The sequence below is a fragment of the Anomalospiza imberbis genome, chromosome 5 (genome assembly GCF_031753505.1).
Source record: "Anomalospiza imberbis isolate Cuckoo-Finch-1a 21T00152 chromosome 5, ASM3175350v1, whole genome shotgun sequence".
NCBI classification, from domain to species: domain Eukaryota; kingdom Metazoa; phylum Chordata; class Aves; order Passeriformes; family Viduidae; genus Anomalospiza; species Anomalospiza imberbis.
In genome coordinates, this window is record NC_089685.1 from 6,300,339 (window position 1) to 6,320,936 (window position 20,598).

At 42.1% G+C, this 20,598-nt stretch overlaps 1 protein-coding gene across 3 annotated transcripts in view; it reads left to right on the top strand.

The window, feature by feature from the left end:
• The window catches only part of CAMK1D (calcium/calmodulin dependent protein kinase ID), a 208,770-nt gene that overhangs the window by 84,914 nt on the left and 103,258 nt on the right, over positions 1-20,598 (top strand). For all 3 annotated transcript variants that reach the window (XM_068189489.1, XM_068189487.1, XM_068189488.1), the window contains exon 2: positions 4,389-4,520. In XM_068189489.1, coding sequence (XP_068045590.1) covers positions 4,389-4,520 — 132 coding nt within the window. The remainder of the gene's footprint in view (positions 1-4,388; positions 4,521-20,598) is intronic.

The window sequence follows — 20,598 nt, forward strand, 5'->3', positions numbered from 1 at the left end:
TTTCTTGTTCTTTATTTTGCTTTGATCTGCAGGATAGCCTAGCCTTGCAGCCACTGCTTTCTCATAGAAAATCCAGTCTGTTTGGGTATGGATAATGGTCATATTTCAATGTTAATATTGAAATTCTAATCTTTAAATCCATATAAATGAAAAATAATGCACAAGAAATAATTTAAATTAATCAAAACTCTAGAAAATTGGCATCTCATAGGATACTGCATAGTCCAGGTGTTTGCAAAGGGGTGAGGACTCAAAACATCTCAAGCACCCTCTAGAATTTGCCATTATCTCAATGTCACTCATAAAGTTCTTTAACATCTTTTTTTTTTTCCCCTTACATTGTTCCTAATTCATATGGAAGTGATCTAAATCAAAAATTATTCCATGCCTTAATTAGAAGTTTGAAAAGAGCAGTTCCTCCAGGGTAAATGATAATATGGTCAAAACTTTCAAAAATAGGTTGTTGCTGTGCACGGATTTTAACAGCCAAAAGTGGTTTCATTTTGCAGGAGTTTCTTGCTTACCCATTTCCACCACCGTCCTACTTCCTCAAAGCCTCAAAATGATACTTTTTTGGTTGTTTACTATCATCTGCAGGCAGGACAAGGAAAATTCTTGAAGGATTTGGAAGCTCCTCTTCAGAGAGGAGACTTTGCCCCCAGGCATGTTGGAAAGGTTGCATTTACCTCCTTCCCAACTGAAGGGAATGGTGCACCCCAACCGTTGCAGACACATTTACAATCATAATTTTTAACTAGTTAACTTCTTATCCCAATTTAAAAAATAAAAATCTATATCAGAGTGTGATATTTGGTTTTTTTCATTTTTATCATTCAACACTGCTTGATGATGTTTAATGGAAGCCATGGCCTTTTCATAAAAGTCCTGTCATATTGATGGTGTAAAATGTAATATTTTCCTACCCCAAACTTCTTTCTAAAACTTTGTACAACATTACATTTTAAATATCTGTAAATAATTGTAATTAATTATTAGAAATTAATTGCTTTTTCCATTAATATAATGACTTTAAAAGCAGTCTAATTCCTTTTGGGGAGAAAAAAAATCTTTATCAAGCTTGCTGATCTGGTAGTTCTGGGGAACTTTTTTGAGCAGGTGGGGATTTGCTGTAGGATATATTGCTGTTAGCAAGAAAATGAGCAGCCTTGTCTTTCTGACTTTCTCTCTGATATTTACCAATTCATGCCTGAGTCAAGAGGGGTTTAGTGGAGGCTGGACTGTGTCATTAAGGGTGGATGAATTCAGCTGCATGTTTGAACCTGTGATAATTGCTTGCCCATCTATTCAGTATTTTGACTCTTCCCTGACTCCAGCAGACTCCAGAAGTATCTTTGCTGCCTCTCCCTTGCTGGTGCTCCCTCCCACCCTTTCTTTCCTCTTGCCCTATATTGCTGAGTCTCTGTTTAACACTCTGATCCCTCTCTGCACCTGTTCTCTTCCTTCTCTTTCCTTCCAGCACTTCACTTCTCTTTCTTTTGTGCACTGACTCGTTGCTTTGCCCCCCTCCCTTGCTCTGTGAGCACAGGAGCATATGAAGTGCACAGAATAATGCAGACTGCCTCACTTCTGCCTCCTCACATCTCCCTCATGCCTTCCCAGCAGATCCATCCCACCTCTCCCCTTCCCATTGCCCAGGAACTCTTCCCAGCTTTAGCAATTTCATGCCATGGCCTCATATAAAAATCAGTGTAAAAAAAGCACCCTGTCCGTGCTTGGGGTTGACGTGGGACCAAACACTTTAGCTGAGCTTCAGGTTATTTCACGCTATAATGAGAAAGGTTGTTAAGGAGATAGGGAATTGGGTTTCATGAGTATTGCAGACCTCCACAAAAAAAGTTTCATTTAAATTCACTGAGGCTCTTTCCAACCAGGGAAACCGTGTCTGATGAGTGGAGGAAGAAATCCAGCGAAATGATGGAGCCAGCTGAAAAAGAGGTGCTCCACAAAGTTAACTATATAGTGTAGAGGGGAAATAAAGGGATTTCCTCTGTTTTGTTTTCTGAGATGAGCAATGAAAAGCAGATTGGGATGGGAGCTCCCTGTATTTTTATAGTATCATAAACACTGGGAGAGCTGTGTGATCAGTAAATGACTGGTGGGAATATTGCAGCTTCTAACACCATTTCACTGAAGGCAAGGAGCCTGTTCAAGACACAGCTGGAGCAAAGTGCTGAAAGCTTAAGCAGATGGGACTTAAGGGGTTCATGGAATACAGCTGGGAGCAGCCCTGTGAGTTTCTGAGTGCTCTGGTCTGCGACCAAAGCTGGTAAGCACCCAGAGGTCTCAGGGCTTTCCAGCAAAAGGGTTTTACTGCAGTTCTGGTCTGGCTGTCCCAAGCATGAGGGTCAGGATGAAAACCTTATTTGGTAAATTGAATGGCTAGGGCTGTCAATAACAGGAAAGGAAAGATCATAATTAAAAACACTCTGGGTGGCTTATTTGTGTAAACCATTTGGTTCAGTTGTGTGGACCCTAAATTGGAGCCTGTGATGCTCTGGCATGCTGTGGTGGATTATACACAAAGCAGAAAAGGGGGACTCATTCTGCTACTCCAAGTGGCATAAATGTAGGCATAGTCTGTCCTATTTAGTAAAAGTGAGGCAAAACATTTCTTGGTTCAGAGGATCACTGCTCCATGTGGACAAGCTGTCAAACATCTGCTGTATAACATCATGCAAAAGCCTTTTTTCATCAATTTCCTATCACTACTTCCCTATCTGCTGGCTACAAAAGCATTTCTGGGTACAGGTACTTTGTTTCCAGAGCAGCAGCCTCTTCCTTTTGCTTATCCACTTCAGGATTCATGCGGCTGTTCTGCAGCTTGGGAGCTGTTGATGAGGTCACAGCAGCCTGGTTGTGTCATCCAAGTGCATGACTTAAAAAGGAGGAGCCTGTCCAGGAAAGGAAATTATTTTGTTTATTCACAAAACATCTAGATAAGCAGCAGTTGTCAGGAATGAAAGCCAGAGAAAGTTGGTGGTAGCCAGATGAGGCTGTGACCAAACATTAACCTTTTAAGAGCAGGCTGGATGGTTGGGTTTGCTCAGGACCTTCCTGAGCATTTATCAGAGCGACCTGTGTAGGAGAGCAGAATAATCTGCTGATGAGGGGAAATGATAAAGGAAAGACTATTTTTATATCTTATAAATAAAACACAAACCTTCATAGAATCAAAGAATGGTTTGGGTTGGCAGGAACTTTCAGGATCATATAGTTCCAACCCTGCCATGGGCAGGGGACTCCTACTAGACCAGATTGCTCACTCTGATCCTTCAGCTGTCGTTGGGTTAGACAAGTCCTTGGATCTGATCTCTCTTGGACAAAGTGGATGCTTCAGGAGGAGGTTTTGCTGTTCCTCATCAGGTCAGTGCTCTCTCTGGCCCAGTACCTTGCTGCTAAACCAGTAACAAGTTCCAGAATATAAGGACGGTCCTAATGTACCACTGCAAAGTCTGTCCAGAGTAGCAAAGTCTGAACGATGCTCAAATGCTCAAAAAATCTGGGAATTGAAAAAGTGTTTCAATAGCACTGACTGTGATGTTTTCCTGGCCTCTTCTTGGTTCGGTCCAGAGGCTTGGGAGGAAGCAAAGACAGTGCAAGAAATAATCCACTGTTATGAAATAACCCAATGAAGGAGAGGCACTGCCCATTCTTGGCAATTAGTGACCGGCTGCTGTGATGATGTTTCTTTGTTTGTGTAACCCTCTTGGGGTAACCATAGGGAGGCTGCTACTAAGGCCAATGTTTAGACTTGTGATTTAATCCAATTCTTTGGCTTTAGTGGTTACACACATCAGTTTGTGTTGTGGAGTAGCTCTGTGTGCATAGAGAAATTCTGATGCAATCTGAGTCAGGGTTGATCCAATGGTGAGGAGAAGTTCTGGGCAGCCCAGGGAGGACCAGAGTGGGGGCCCTGACCTCTTGTGGTGACTGAGGAACAGGAGCACTCCTGACACTGGTATGTCACTTAGTCCTGGGGACATTGGGCTGCTTTGTGAATTAAACCTCCAAAAATCTCAGAAAGGGGAAAAGTACATCATCCACCAAGTCAGTAGCCAGACTATGGTCCATGACCCTGTGTACCAAAATGGTACTTTCTCATTTTCAAGCTTTGCTTGCATTTCTGCTGGATTATGGTTCTTTATTAAAATGGTTGTGTTTGTTAAGACTTTAATGTACTGCATGAGTGTGAATGTCTCCATATGTTTGTAAAGGCAAAGAAAGATGTTTGCAATGTCATTTCTGTGTTTAACAAGAGCAGCTTCCAAAGGACACCAGAAGGTCTATGTTCAATGGTTGTGTTTCAGTTAACAGGTTTCAAAGAAAAAATACCACTTTAAACCAGGGCTTTTCTTCTCTTCTTTCAGGGGTGCATTCTCTGAAGTTGTTTTGGCTGAAGAGAGAGCGAGTGGGAAACTCTTTGCAGTCAAATGCATTCCCAAGAAGGCACTGAAGGGAAAGGAAAGCAGCATAGAGAATGAAATCGCAGTGCTGAGAAAGTGAGTACCAGACCTTCATTTCTGCCCCTTTGCTTCAGTTAGACTCTTGCACTTGAGGGACAGTGATTGACAAATGTGACTGAAAAGTTGTTCAGCCCATCACAGGCAGACAAGATCATGCAAATTTAAATGGTGCTGAAAATGTTTTGAGAAATGCTCTTTCATATTAATGCAGCTAGATAACTGCAAAATGGGAAAGGAGTGAGGCTAGAGTAAGTCTACAATGCCATAAAGAGACTTTATCCACTGAGAATATCAGCAGTTGTGTCACAGGATTTGAGGAGAGCGGGAGCAGGGTTATAATTTTTAAATCCTTGAAACAGTCTGTTTACTAATTACTCTAAAATGATGACATGCCATGGATTGTCATAGGAGATGGTGTTAACCTGTGCCATAAAGATGAGTGGTACCTTTGTACTTCTGGAAGGGAGATGTGGTTTTTTTCCTTACTTTGACTGGAATACATGGGTAAGAAAAAGGAATTTCACAATTGCTATGAATTCATTGTAGTTATTAGAGGCTTGATCCTTTTCTCTTCCTCATCTTATGCCCTTAAAGTGGGATTCGTCTCATCTGACTTGAGACATTTGGATCTGAAGTTATCACCCTTGACTTTCATTCTGGGAAACAGAAAGAGATTGGTTACTTTAGGATTGGTTCCTGTAGTATGTTTTAAACTTCTAAAAGTATCTTCTCTTCTCATTGAGTTAAAGGTAGCCCAGTTATACAGAACTACTCTGCACTGGACTGGGACACTCTTATTTCTGCTGCACTCCTGTCCCACGTGGGACTTCTTGCCCCATCGCTTGGTTATGTCAGAGGTGATGGCTGATCATCTGGGCACCACGTGACAAAACAGATCCTAAAAGCTAACTGGATGAAGAGCTCAGCCAGCCTAAGTCAAAGGAGCTGGCTCAAGGGCAAATTCAGACATCTCAGCAGGCAGAGGGGATCCTTTTCAGCAGAGAGACATAAATGGGGCTCCAAACAGCTACAGCTATTTGTAGCAGTGCATTCCTATTGCTGAGCCCACCTTGGGTCAGTGCAATGTAAACCCAGTGACATATGCAGCTTGTTGTCTTGCTGTGTGGTGTTACTGAGAGCCTGTCATAAAACTCAGTCATTGCCATGTCTGTAACCAGTCAATAATGGCCAATAACCACAGCTTGAAAGTCTTTGTGTTGATGAGTTTGTCCCCTGGTACTTGTGTGGGATGTAAGAGGGGCAATACCTACATGCAGCAAGAACTGACTTGCATCAGCCTTGATCCTGAGCTGGTAGAGCAGAGAAATCACTTAGGTTATTTCTTGCTTCTGCATTGTGAAACGTTTCTGTTCCCTGCAAAAAACTTCCTGAGAAACCAGGAGGCAGCACCCAAGCTTTGCTATTCCAGCTGCAAGGGCGGGAGAATGAGTGGGCAGAAAATTCCCTAATTTCATGCAATTAGAGCACTCAATCTCTTGTCCTATGCATGTTAGGACCTTAAAAGAGAATGTCCCTTTTTAATCTCCTGGTGTCTTCTACTTAGCTGTTGCTAATACAAACTTTGCCTGTCATTGTCTTTATTCTGAAAATAGACATCCTTGCTTGCAGATGCAGTATTGAATTTGTATGTGCCACCAAGGAAACAATTAGAAAATAACAAACTAAATTCTGCCTACAGTTGAGGAGAATGGATATCAACCTGTTCCTCTGTTTAATGAATTCTCTGCTTCAAAAGCTGTCAGTAAAAATAGATTTGAGCGCGGTTCAATGGATCCTGAGCAGCTGTTGCTAAGCTCCATCTAAGTGTCCTTGCTTTTGTTTCTTGTAGGTTAACACTGAGTGGAAATGGTTAGTTCTTGTGTTGTCTAATGAATGGGTGGGACCCCAGAGCCCTGGGCTTCCCTGCTGAGCTGTGAGGTGCCACAGCCTTAAATGTACCATGCACTGAACTGCCTCATCTGGAGGATGTGCACAGAGGATGCCTGGCAGGACCTGTTGGTCCCTGTTCCCTGTGGGGAAGGTGTAGAGACACAGAGGATGGATGCAAAGCAAATAGAAATATGCATATGTGCATGCAAAGCAAATAGAAATATGCACAGGTCTGGTGCTTATCTCCCTGTCTGGTTTTGCATTGTGTCATTTGAGGGTGCTTCAACTCTGATGGGATAAATGTCCCAAAGACACCCTGCCTGGTTAAAATGCAGGCAAACTCATTGAGATCCTTCAGAGAAGCATCTCTTGTCCTACACTGGACTTTCTCCTCCTATCTTCAATCATTAGATTTTTATTTTCCTCCTGACAAACTCTGTACTTTCTGGCAGACCTCTGCCAAATGTTGTGAAATGTAACAACTCTTCTTGATTTCCCCCAGTTGTATATCAAATTGAGGTCTGGTAGGAAATCCTGAATAAACTTCCTGCAGTGTCCGGCTGCTCTCAGGCGAGCTGCTCATGCCCTTGTATGTGGTGTTTAGGAATAGTCAGAGATTGTGCTGGCATGTCCAGGATCAATGCCCACAGTGTCCCATATATTTTGTACTCTCAGTCATCTCTGGTGAAGGTTCATTCCACTGCCAGTCCTGCCAAATCATTCAGATCTGGCAGAATCAATATGGGAGAGGGTTTGAATGATGCTGTGTGTCGAAGTAATGTTTGGAGGAGCATTTTTTGCAGTCAGGATTAAAAGTCTGAGCATGGAGTACTGGTGATGAAAACATGAATGCAGTGACCAAAAGCTTTGGGTCCCCTCTCACCTCTGCTACTTTCTTTCTGTCACAAGAATTTTGGTTGTGAAACGGCCCTTATTGAAAAGACTTTTGAATAAACAGTTTTACCTGCAGTTGCTTTCCTGCCCTCTCTTGTGTCGGCAGAGAGGGTGTGAGAGGGGAGGTTTCTGGGCCGGGCTCTTAGTGTGGAACCAAAACTTTTGTCAGTCCTCCTGTGTGTCTGGACTAAAAAGCTGTTGGGAGTATTAATTCAATATTCTGTGCAGCGTAAGGTCAGTGACTCCCATGTGAAGTACATGGAAGGTAGGAGATTTTATCTCTGTCTGTGGGCTTGGGCACTCTGGCTGCCAAAACAAAATGACACATTTTAGGAGCGATGTTCTGCGAACAGAGGAGCCGAGCTGCCAGCCAACTGATCTGCATGTTTGTGAGAGTGCCAGAGTGAATCATGCATACTCCATAATTCTATTTTTCCAGCCATGGCCAACAAATCTGTTCTTAAAAAAGAAAAAAGGCGGAAGAGCCGTTAAGTCAATATTTACGCCTAGCAACCTTAACAGGGTTCTTCCAATATGGACTCTTGTGTCCCGTGGAAATCCATGGCAACATTCCCTGAAGACTCGGATGGGTGGGGACGGAGTGGGAAGGAGCTCGCTGTCGAGTGATGTGCTGGGGAGAGACTGAGTCTGCAGTTAATCCAGAAGCCTGGGCCTGACAAAGCGTTTAAGCATGTGCTTAATTTCAGACAGTAATTAGTTCAGTGAAATTGGTGAGGAGTCTTAGCTCCCCTTGCTTGGATGTTTCAGAGAAGGGTGAGAATCCCACTGTGTTTGGTACCACATCAAGAGGGGAGTTTTCTTTTTATCTTCAATTAAGACATTAAGACATGTGGAAAACATGCTTAGAGTGGCTTAGAATGTGTTTGAGGAAGAAAATGGGCTCTCTAGAACTGGACTGTCACAGCTGCATTAGCTGCCTGTGGGGAACAACAGCACACAGTCACCTCTGTGTGACACAGCCTTTCTCTGAACTGACGTGTGGAGAGTTTCATAACCTGCTCTGAAACCATCTGTGTTCTGGTTTTGAGCAGAAAGAGAAATGCAGTCCTTTCCATTGTTTGCTGTAGAATAGAGGAAATTTCTTCCACTTATGGTAATTGTGCAGGTGTGAACACGCTGAAAGAGGAATCCTCTGCTAGAAGGGTTCTTGAAGGCAGTGCAGAGTGTGAAGAGCTGGACTGCAGAGAAGCAGCCATCTGAGGTTCTAGTTAAAGAGGAAAAAAAAAAGCTTATAGGTCAGATAGATAAAAACATGCCTGATTTGCTTGTGGGGTTGGTTTTGGGTTTTTTTTCCCCTTTGGCTACACCACTATTTATCACAAGAAATTCTCTGCTGCCTGGGAATTACCTGCCCAATTGTACAGACTCAGTGCTGAGTCAGAGCAAAGCAAGGGGAGGAACAATAAACTGTGTGTAGCCCTGCACCCAGGCTTATTGATTGCTTAATGGCAGTAATGTGCACATGTGTCTTGTAAAGCAATACTGTCTAGCTAGCAAATCATACTCTGCTTTAGCTATTTTCTGCTGAACAGAGATTTAAAAAATATTTTCTAAGCTATTTAGGTATGTCTTACCTTCTCCCCCACCTCTTTACTATCCTAGATCCTGTGGTAGAGGCATCATTAAATTCCTTATTACAAATCCAATCCATGCCTTACCAAGGTCTGAGGCTTTTTTTCCTGTTAAACAGAGTGAACTGTTCCCAGAAGGTCAGCTAAACTTCTGCCAGTGCTTTCCATCCCTGTTTCCTCAGGAGACAGGATGTTCAGGCAGTGATTCATGTCCAGGCACTGCCTCACTCCTTATATGCCTGCACCTACAAACAGGAGCTGCTGCTGGGATAAAGAGCAGGGAGAGGAGAAGGGAGATGTCCTCCTGCAAAGCCTGTGAGGTTGGGGCTATACCCAAAGAAAAACTAAACAAAAAAACAGCAATGAAAAGCTTTCCTAATGTGGTGGAATTGTGGGAGCTCCTGCTCTCCTTTAAATCAGATGATGGTTAAAGGAGCCCCCTGCTCCATGCCAGGAGGCAGTGCTGTTCCTCTCCTCATGTTGAAGACAACAAGTGTGGAAGAATCATTCCTTCTCAAGATTTACATGAAGGCTGCAGGGGTAATTAAATATTGTACCTTTTTCTCTTTTTCAGCAGCCCAATGACAAAACTCCTTGCACAAACTCTCTGTCCTAGATTCTTATCTCTGTTATGCCCCAGCCCGCCAGGGCTGACTCGATGGTCTCCAGGAAGACAAATCCAAATTTAGTTTTGAAACCCATTAGTTACCTCTTGTTAAACTCTTCTGTGCAATTTAACTCGGAATCAAAGGCTACATTAATTCTGAATAAAATTGGCCATGCAGAAGTTTAATGTGCCCTAACATAAATTCAGGCATTTAATTAATTCAGATTAATGTTCCTGATTGACTCTGGGGGACAAACCCATCTAGTCAAGCCACGATTTGTGTTCAGGTCAAAAAGTACAGCCCTTGCAGGCCTGTGTGGTCCCATACTCCACTTTCCCAGTCTGGAGGCTCTCCTGGTGCCCGCTGATGTTCTCCTATGGCAATTGTTTTTCTGTCCAAGGCTGCACAGCAGAGTACAGGGCCAGCTGAACTAAAGAGGAGACATTCAGATCCTGTGTGGGTTAATGCTAACATAAAAGTGATGGTAATTAGATTGTGTAGCTGATGTAAAAAAAGCTGTGGGATTGACCTTTAAGGGGTTAATGACTAAATACCTCTTTGCACCCCAGCAGTAAGAGCTCTTTTTTTTTTTTCTATCAAGAAATGGATAGATGGATAGGAAATGAAAAAAACAAAAAAGCCAAAAAAACCCCCAAACAAACAAACAAAAAACCCCCAAAAAAAACCACTTGACATCTCTGTCTGTCAGGTATCATCATTTCTCTGGTGCTTTGCTTATTTTATAGACAAAACAGGCTTGCTGCTTTTTAAATTTTTTCCCCTGTTTTTTCTCTGCTGTGAATAATGGTGAAGGGATGGCTGCCTCAGCAAGAATTGAAGAGACAGCTGGTTGTTATATTAAGTAATCACTCTCTGAGAAAGCTTTTATGTAGATTTACTTGTTAAAACCTGGCTTGCTCATGCCACTGCAGTTGCTCTGGGGTGACAGAAGGCTGACTCTGCTCTCCCTGTGCTGCCATGCTCCAAGCCCTGCCAACTGCAAATCCAGGACATCCCAAAAACCTGCTGCTCAGTGGGGCCCTGCATCCCCAAGGATGGTTCAGGATGTTCAGACACACAGCCACCACCTAGGGTGGGATACCCACTGGTACCATTAGTGAAACTGATGTCAGTGGTGTCAGGGTAGGGCCCTTCCAAGAATATATTTGTTGGCATCATGCATGGATTTGCTTCATCATTCCCCCCACAGATCTTTTGGGCTGATCTGGATGCCTGGAGGGACCCCCTGTGCCTGCCCGTGGAGCCTCCTTTACAGCTGTGCACTTCTGCAGAAATCCCTGCTAGGGAGGCAGGCAGGCATGGAAAGGAGCCAGGATCTACAAAACTCAGGGTAGGGGGACAGTTGGGCATGCCTGGAGGCTGACATCAGCCTAAACCATGAGATCATCTCCTGGATCAAGGAGATGCAGACTGGATGAATTGCCCTTCTCAGGTTTCAGGTGAATGGGAATCTGACCCTCTAAATGTGGGTATGGCACAGGGCAGCTCTGCCTTGGCACTCACAGTTGGCTCAGTGTTAAGCAAATAGTTTTGCTGCAAAGAATTCATCCCAGTGAAAAAAAATGTGAAACCTGAAACAAAGCTGACACCATTCTTCATTACTAAGATGCTGGAAACCTTGCAGGGGAAGACTTGCAGCCAGGACTGCCTGGATTGAATTTCATGCTAGATTAGATATAAGCAAATATTGAGAAACAGATCAAGGCCATCTTAAAAAATCCTTAAAATACATTAAGTGAAAGAGAAAAACCCCCTCTGCAGTGGTAATCACAGAATTATTTGTATCTCCTCTGGTCTTGCACAGTTCCATTCACGTGCAGTGTGCTGGGTCAGGCTTCAGGGATGGTGTGTGGCATTTCTGTGTCTCAGCTTGACTTCACACCCTGCACACCCAGACAGCTGTGTTCCTCCAAGGAGATTACAGCATGATAAGTCATCTCACTGTAATTGCTGGATGGTGACGCAGCTGTCCTCTCTCCTGGGTGGTGGTGGTGGTTTACCAGATCTCCCTGGCATAACTGTTGTCATCCAAGTTCACCCCATACCTTGACTCATCTCAAAAAATGGCATATCCATGTTAGAAGGAGGACATGGAAGCACATTGTCACTCAGTGCTCCGAGTTATTATAACTGAATTATTCCTAAGATGATTTAAGGAAGTAACAGCTGATTTCTGAAAGAATTCTAAGAAGGGTCCAAATGAGCAGAATGAGTTTTAGTTTAGAATGTCAGCCTTAAGTGGTGTCTGCTTCTGTGCCACACAGAATCACAGAATATGCTGACTTGGAAGGGAACCACGAGGATCATTGAGTCCAGCTCCTGGCTCTGTGCAGGACACCCCAAGAGTCACACCATGTGCTTGAGAGCCTTCTCTAAATGCTTCCTGAACTTCAGCAGGATTGGTGCTGTGACCACTTCCCTTGCACAGGTGGAATAACAGAGCCAGGGTCCTCTGAGTGCTCCTAGCTGAAGAATGAGAATATGTGACCTATTTTCCAGTATATAATTCTCAGGAAGATGGTTATGATTTTGTTTCAGTGGTACAAGTATCTGATTATATTGCCTTGTCTGTTGCTTAAAAGACTTGTTAAGATGCATAAAGCCTTTTGAATAAGATCTAAAAGTTTGATAAATGACTCAGCTTTAAATCCGGATTCATAAGGTCTGTTACACCCACATGTTTAAACCTTAGTGTTACCTCATTTGCAAGCACATGGCTTTGGTAGTAGGGACAGCATTTTCTCCAGTGCTTGCAGTTCAAAACTTCCAGGGTGTCTCAGTGCATAAAAGCAGCTAAGGATGCATTCAGTGTACTCCTAGGTGGTTTCATTAGGCAAAATACTTCCTCTTCTGCTTTTTCTCCCAAGATTCTTTAAAGGCAATCTGGAATGTTTTGTCCAAAAATAAGGGTTTTGGGTTTTTTTTATCATGGAAGTAATTTCTTCATTTGGAAGAAGTACAAAAGTTGTTTAAATGTTTCATGACATTAGGAAAGTGAAGATGTCCTGGTTTAAATATTATCAACCTAATGCATTTTGCCTTTATTCTCTACATTTTTCTTGCAACATGAACTGGAAGAATTCAGTGTTTTGTAATAAGCAGTTGTGATGTGCTGGTGGGAACCAGTTAGTTTCTAACTCAGGGTGACCATATTTTGGTGATGGGTAAGTTTTTAGATGCATAGTCCAAGCAATTCAGTGGATAATCCTTTATCTTACTTTCATTCTATTAAAATCCACATCAGTAACTCATAAAACACTGGACTGTTGGACTGGTGAAGCAGAGTTACAATTTGTGAAGCACTGCATAAAGAGAACAAGTAAATGCAAGGTAAGAATCGTCTGGCCAGCTGGAAGCATCCTCCAGGTACACAGCTGCATCTAAGCTCAAACCTCACTTGCTATGGAAATCATCAAATATGCATTTCTAAGTGGATCAGAACGTACAGGGAGGATAAACAAGTATTCCAAAAGTGTCAGTTCAAGAAGGTAGAAACAGAAATCTTATCAGAAATGACAGGTTTTTTGAGTACTCTTTGTCCAAAGCAGTTTTTTCTCTTAGTTGCATATCAAAATGGTTTGTAAACAAAAATTGCTGTATTTTTGGCCTTCATTATATGAAATTATACAGAAATGTAATCAGTGGGCAGGTTTTTCTGAGACTCCAGTGTGAATTTAAAACAACTCTGTTGGCAACTTACACCTCCTGGTTTCATTTATTGGAGATTAATCACAATTAAATTTTGTGTCTCATTAAGGTAACAGTTCTAGGTGTCTTAAACCAGAGTTTGGCAGAAGGGGGCTGGTTCTGACTATAATACAATGAGGAAATATTTGTACTCTGTCCCACGTTCTGCTGCATCAGGTTAAACCTGACAGCAACCTCTGTGTTTGGAATATATCCAAAATATCCTGAACTGACAGCTGCATGAATTAATTGCTATTTGACTAAGTCTGCAACTGTCAATTGTGATACATATTGATTTTTTTTCTTATAATGCTTACTTATACAACACTTTGTGTTCAGTAAGAGTTTTTAAAGGGAAAAAAAAAGTTAAAAAAATCTATATGTACAGAATTTATCTTTTAGCAAAGGCAGAAATATAAAACACTCATCTAGTCTGGGGGCTGCCCTGGTGATGAGTTTTACCAAGGAAATGCTGATGATAATTTTATTCCAAATTAAACATTGGTTATATTTTTAAAATCAGAACTTCTGTTGTTTTAAAACAGTGTTTTAAGTTCATAAGGCATTGGCTTAATCAGAATAGATATTTTTTTATCCTGAATTAAGAGTGTCCCCAGTAAGGGGTTGTGCTTCTGCAACTATAGGACTTTAGGCCTATTAGTCAAATCAGTTTTCAAAATAAAGCCTAACATTTCCTTGCTTGCATCCATGTTTCTACATCTCTGGCTATCAGAGGCATCTGGCTATATTGCCCAGGTCTTAAATCTCTCTAAGTGCAGAAACCTTTGGATTAGTTTTAATACTGACAATTTATATCAGTAAGTGGACTATGAAATCATTTCCCTAAGGATAGGTGACAGCCAGCTTTTACTCTGCCAGCTATTTCATCAAATGAAAATTGTGGAGCATTACATTAAACAGGAATCCTTTTGCCTCCTTAACTTAATTTTTTTTGTCCAGGAAAGTAGACATAGGTGAATTCAAGCTTTCTTAGGGTTAATAGGTTCTTCTTTGAAATCACATAAACATATAAATAGCAAATTTTTTTTTTTAAAGTTTGTTCAATAACTTTGAGAAGGGATATGGGTAAGAAGCTTTTGCAAATAATCCAATGTGTACTACAGGTCTATATGGTACCAAAACAGCCAACTGACAAATAAGTAGCAGTGAACTGTGCCAGATACATTTCTGCACACCACCAGCGTCACCTTATGAGATTAGTCCAAATTTCTATATATAATCTGTTTGGTTCCCACCAAATAAAACAACAACCTGCTTCAAATATCTTCATACCTCTGTGATAGCTCCTGTCTTGGCTGATGCAGCAGGGATTAAACTGTGACCTTTTTGGGCTTACACATACATATCTTTACAGCCGAGCAACCATTCCCTTCAGGCCCCTGGAATGGATTCAGGCCTTGGTGGACTGGGCTCTGAGTGCAATAGTTGACTAGTGCTGAAATACTGGTTTGAAAAGTCCTCATGCTGAAATACTGGTTTGAAAAGTCCGCATCAGCATGGGGTTGTTTAATTTTTTTTTTCTCCTCCACCAAAAGCAGAGGAATTCCCATGCAGCAGCAGCATTTGGCATAGTACATTTTGTCAAGAAGCCTCTCTCCAGACCAAAGCAATCTGGTCACTCCCATGTCTGCTGTGAACTTGATAATTAGAAAAGAAAACAGTGGCTCTTCACAGCTTTGCTCTTAAAGAGGATACAGATAATGGGGGATTTCTAACTGAAAACAAAGAGGAAAGGACTTTTTCATTGTTTTATATATGCTCTGTTATGCAAACCACAACAAATATATGGATATGACATCCGAAAAGATGCAGCTTTTATTGGCACTTTTATAGAAATGCCAGTTCTCCCCTTTCTATGTTACAGTAATAGTAATGGGTGTCTGATTTATATTTACTACAAGAGGGTTGGTGGGAGGGAAGCTGAAAATTTTCGTTAACTTTGAAACTTTTCCTTCTGTGTTTTTTGTGTGTTCCTGAGAAAATTGCTGTTGAATGAAACTCCTGCGTGTCCCACAGCGTTTGTGTCTTGAAGGAATCATCCTTGCCATTTATGGTGTCCCACACACAAGTCCCAGCCATGTAGCACCAGCACGGGTAAACGAGCACTCGTCATTAACAAATAGACATGGTAATATGATCTAATGCTATTCTGGTCAATAGGAAAATTCAAAGTCGTTGAACTTGGTTACATGACTCCTCGAGGCTCCCTTGAGAATCTTGGCCCAAAGCAAAAGGGGAAAGAAAGCTGGAGCTGAGGTCACCCATGTGGATTGCTGGGCTTTGTCTTGTATGCTTGTGCAGTGTGGACTCAGGGCTTTACACACAGCAGACGTGCTGCACAGCCTCCTTCCCTCTTCCTCAGTGCCTCCCGGACTGATACATCTGAGAAAAGGGGCACAGCCATGTGGGGATTTACTGTTCCAAAGGTGGTGGCTCCTCTTCATGTCCTCCTTACTCAGGCCTGGCTGAGCCCACACAGGACCCTGGCTTTCCCACTGAGAGCTCTGTGCCATCTCTGGATTAGGACTGGGAACAGTGGGTGTTCTATGGTGTTGCTGCTGATTTCAGCTGCTGTGGCTGAGGCCAAATTTCAGCCTGCAGAGAGAGAATCTGCCAGGAACTGGCCATGTCCCCTCTCCTTCCATGTAGACACAGAACTGGAACAAGGAAATCCAAAGGGTTGCTCCTGTGAGGGGGTGGGGAACAAGGTCTGTGTCTTACCTAGAGGGGCTTGCTCCTGCTGGTGTCTTTAAGTTGTTTTTCCTTCTAGAAACTGAAAGACCAGAGAAGAGTTCATCACCAAACTTCACCCTGAAAGGATTGGGTTGGCACGTAGAGATTTTCTCCCCTTGTTTCTCTGATTTTACTATTAGGATGCTGAATTGCTGACTTTGTTTAAAATTCCTCCTACCATTAGAATTCCTCCTACCATATGTTTCTGATTTTCTTTCTTATGATGACGTAGTTTGCACTCTTATCCAAGAGCTGTGTTCTTAATAGGACCAACTATATTTGGAATCACTCTGAATTGCTCTTGAAATGGAAGATTGATGTCAGTATTTCTGGCAGTCTTTCACTGTATTTCTTTCCCCATAGCTGAGCATTAAATGAGTATTCAAGCTGGAACACCTACAATGTTTTATTTTAACATCATTAGATTTGTTTTATTTTAGTGCTGTATATACTCCTAGAGTAGCTGATACAGGTAAACTTATCAGTGGGATGGTTTGGGGAGAATTTAGCAAATAACAGAAAGGATGCCAGCGAGTGTAGAGGGTTGTGCTCTGCATCAGTTTACACACAGGAAAATCTTACAAGTTTTAGAGATGTGATCCTGTGTTGACACTGTCACGTCTATATCTCAAGCACACTTGAGTGGCATTTTTAAAAGTATCTGCACAGGACAGTGATCTGGATCCCACTGAAATCCCCTATCTAGAGGACATTAGAAGACTTCACGTATTTTATTAGTCAGCTGTATAATTTCCTGTGTCATGATTATGCCTACACCATCCACGTGGGAGATGACTGTCCTCTGGTCATAGGTAATCCATCACAGTCCTCCCAGTCCTGAGCAACAAGCCAAGAAATGTCAGTCCTGAGAGGGAGCACTCAGCTCAGTGCTGATCTGGGCCTTGAACCATCTTGGAAACCTCTTTAAGACTCTCTTGTGAAAAAGCAACAGGCCTTTTCAAGAAAAAACAATTCCCAAACTGCCCAAAAGTTCAGACTCATTTTGAGCTACACTTTGTGTTTCAGCACCTTTAAACTCTCTGTTTGATTCTGGAAGGAGAAAGTCACTTACCTGATCTGACCCAGTGCAGCAAGTGGGCTGTCTCATTTCATCGGTTTATGCCACGTAGATCTTGGTAACTGGATTTGACTCATGGTTAGAAAGGTAGCCAGGCTTCGTGGGAATCTCCTGCTTCTACCCTAGAACTGCAAAAACATCCCATATACTCCTTCCAAAAAAAAATATTATTCTCATTTGACCGGGAACTTGTCAGGGTTTAACTTCTATTTGCTTGTGGATGTATTTCTCAATATATTTCTCAATAGTATATTAAATATATTACATATATTGATATATATATATCAATATATCTCATGTTTCTTAAATATTCTGCCTATATAGGTCTTTGTCTTGTGGAATCTGTTTTTACAATGCAGAACTGAAGGCAGGGTTCTTCTTTATAGACACCCTTGGGTACTTGGAGAATATTTTGGACGTTCCTCATGCATACTCTGTAACTGGAAGTGTTCCTATGGCATGCAGTAATTTATGGGGAGCATGGCAGGAGGAAAAAAAAAAAGCATTTTTAGAGTGGGATAATCCTGAAAAGAGTGCTTGATTTGGCAATAATTCCTGGTGATAATCCAGATTTTGTCTTCATTTATTAAATCAATTTATTCCACTTGTAAGTTTCGCTTAACTGAGGAGTAGATTTTAGGAACACACTGGTGTTGTGTGGGTGAGACACAGCAGGAGCACAGAGCCAAGGGCATGAAATATATGGAAATGGGGCAAAAGGAGGGGTTTTGGTGGGGGAATCAATGCTCTGATTGCTGTGGGTGATTTGTGTCTTGTTTTTAGGAAAATGAAAGAGCAAAAGCCCAAGAGCATATTCTGGAAATGGCTTTATAATAATGGTTTTCAGCCATTTGAATAGGCAGGTACTTAATTTTTTTTTTTCCAGTAGCAGAGCCAGCTCCTCCACAGCAATTTAATTTGAAACTCCTGAATGATGGATTTACTTTTTCAGTTGTCCTCTAAACAGACCCTGTGAATCCCACAGATTCCCTAGGGTCTGCACGCCCCTGGATGGAAACCACCATGCTGAAATGTGGAGGAATGAAAAAAAAAAAAAAACCCTCCAAATAAAATAACAGGAGAAAGCAGAAGCCAACTGTGGCATGTTAAAGCACCTCCATAGCAATACCGTTGTGAAGGAGTTAGTGTTGGATATGTTTTCTCAGGAAACCCCTATATATTAACTTTTCTTTTCAAGTAAGTACTTGAGCTCACATCACTTCTAACTGGCTTCACAGGAGTCTCAGCCAGTCCTTGCCCATTCCTGGGCTGTGGCCACTCTACAAGGGAGAAGATGGTGTTAAGGGATTTGGTGCCACTGAGAGTGTTGGTGTCTGTGATTTTGTGCTTGGTCCTGGCCATGGTTTCCCTTCTCCAAAGTGGAGGAAGAAGCTCAGAAAATATTTCTTTTCTGAGCCTATTCCAGACTAAACTTTTCATTTGAGGGTCCTGAAAGACCATCTCTTCTCCATGACTCCTCCTGAAGCCACACGTGCATCAGGGTTGGTTGGGTGATGGCATAGCCACACTGAAATAACATTTTTGAAGAAAAATCATAACCATTACTGAGTTATATAAATATCAGCACTTGGCATTGTTGTACAAAGCCAAAAGTATTGCTGGGAGAATGCAGTGAATTAAAAGCTGCTTTGCTGTGCTGTGCTTCTCCTTGTATTAAAAATAAAGTGGAACATCGTGAGCAGTTGATCTTGCTGTTTTGTAAACAATTTTCCTCACAGTTTCTCCTCTTTACTTTTGATAATGGTGAAGAATTGTACTGCTGATCAAAGAAGCTGCATTGACTCTGCTGAGGTGGGACCAGAGGCTTTTCCATAGCTCTCCTAATAGGAGTTATTGACCTGTAACAGACCCAAAATGCTCCTTGCTTGGGATCATTACAGTTGTGGTAATCCCCCCTTCCCTTGGAGGCACAACACTCACACATGACTCTAAACAGAAAATATATTTAAGCATGACACAGGGCTACATGGATGCTTTTGAGATTGAGTAATCCAGGAGAAAGTAGAAATGGAGAAGGAATGGAGCAAGATGAGAAGATTCAAGAAAACACTTTCTCCAGCTTGGATGCTGAAGAGGTTCCCAAACAGTTAACTCCTGCTGCATATTTTTGCACTTCTCACTTAAAATAGAAAAAAAATCTGAAAGTGATCACAAATGCCAAGGATTTGAACGGGAACTGTGAGCTCTCTTGCAAACTTACAGCTTGTTCAAATTTGCCTTTAGTATTTCATAGACAGAGGAGTTTTGCAGGTAAGCTCTAAAAGCTATAAACAGCCAAGTGAAAGGTATGTGCCAGATCATCCTTGCACTCAAGGAAGCCATTTCCAAATGTTGTCAGAGGCGCATCCATATGAGTTTGAGACTCATGGCCAGAATTAAGGCTGTGGTCATGGCTGAAGAAAGATTTGCACAAGAGCTTGAACCTGCCCAGTGTTTATTGCCCGAGTCAAAACAAATTCAAACAGGGATCAATGAGCCCTGAGGCTGCAGAACAGTGGGGACTGAGGTGTTTGTACCACCAGCTAACCCAAGTCTGTTTTGCCACATGTACATGATGCAGGGATGGCAAATCTGCTGCCTGACTGAGCTCCTCCTGTCCTGCTGCTCTTCAGGGAGATGCCCACGAGGATTTGTGTCGATCCGAGGCAGCGAGGTTTGTGTGTGAGGCATGGTGTGCTCCATGTATTACAAAATAGATTTGTCTGTAAATGGTGATGACCTTTACCGTGGTTCGGTCTGCTTGAAAAGAAAGCTCTGAGGAGACATCCTCCACTGAGGAGACAACACTGTGATTTCTGTAATCTGCGTGTGGTATTTCTGACTTAGGAAAGGCTAAGCCATTTCGTAGCTGTCTCTGCCCACCAGTTACCTTAACACCTTCTTTCCCAGTCTCTGGCTGGCAATTCTTCTCTAACCCAGATTATTTCAGTAGGATTGGGTGTGTTGTCCCACAAAGAACTCCAGTATTTTTGCATGCCTTTGTTGGATTTAATGGTGTTCCTCACACAACTGATTTGTCTACTATAGACAGAAAAGCCACATGCCAGCTGTCATTGATCACCATCCCTGGAAGAGTTCAAAAACCATAGAAATATGGTACTTGAGGACATGGTTTAGTGGTGAATGTGGCTGATAGTTGGATTTGGTGACCCTGGAGGTCTTTTCCATAATGATTCTATGATTCTGTGAAATGATGGGCACTGTGGTATGGACCATATTCTAAACCCATTTGTGTGTGCATTTCCTAGCCTCAAAGGAATATCTTCAAGCATCATAGTTCATAGCTATCTCTCACCAAGATATCCTGGCACTGTGTTTGCAACACTGCAAACAATGAAGTACAAAAAAATTCTGCTCTGCCAGTGAAGAGGTGGAAGTGTTTTACTAATGTCTATGAGAAAAGCATCGATGAAAAAACAGGTCTTTTAGCAAATCTGATGGTGGCAACATCATGGGTATTGCTAGAAATCCTTTGGATTGTGGTGGTGATTGAGGGCCCACCCTGGACTAATATCCTTTAATAGTAATTTCCATAGAAAAAACCCATTACTTTGCCCAAACACATACTG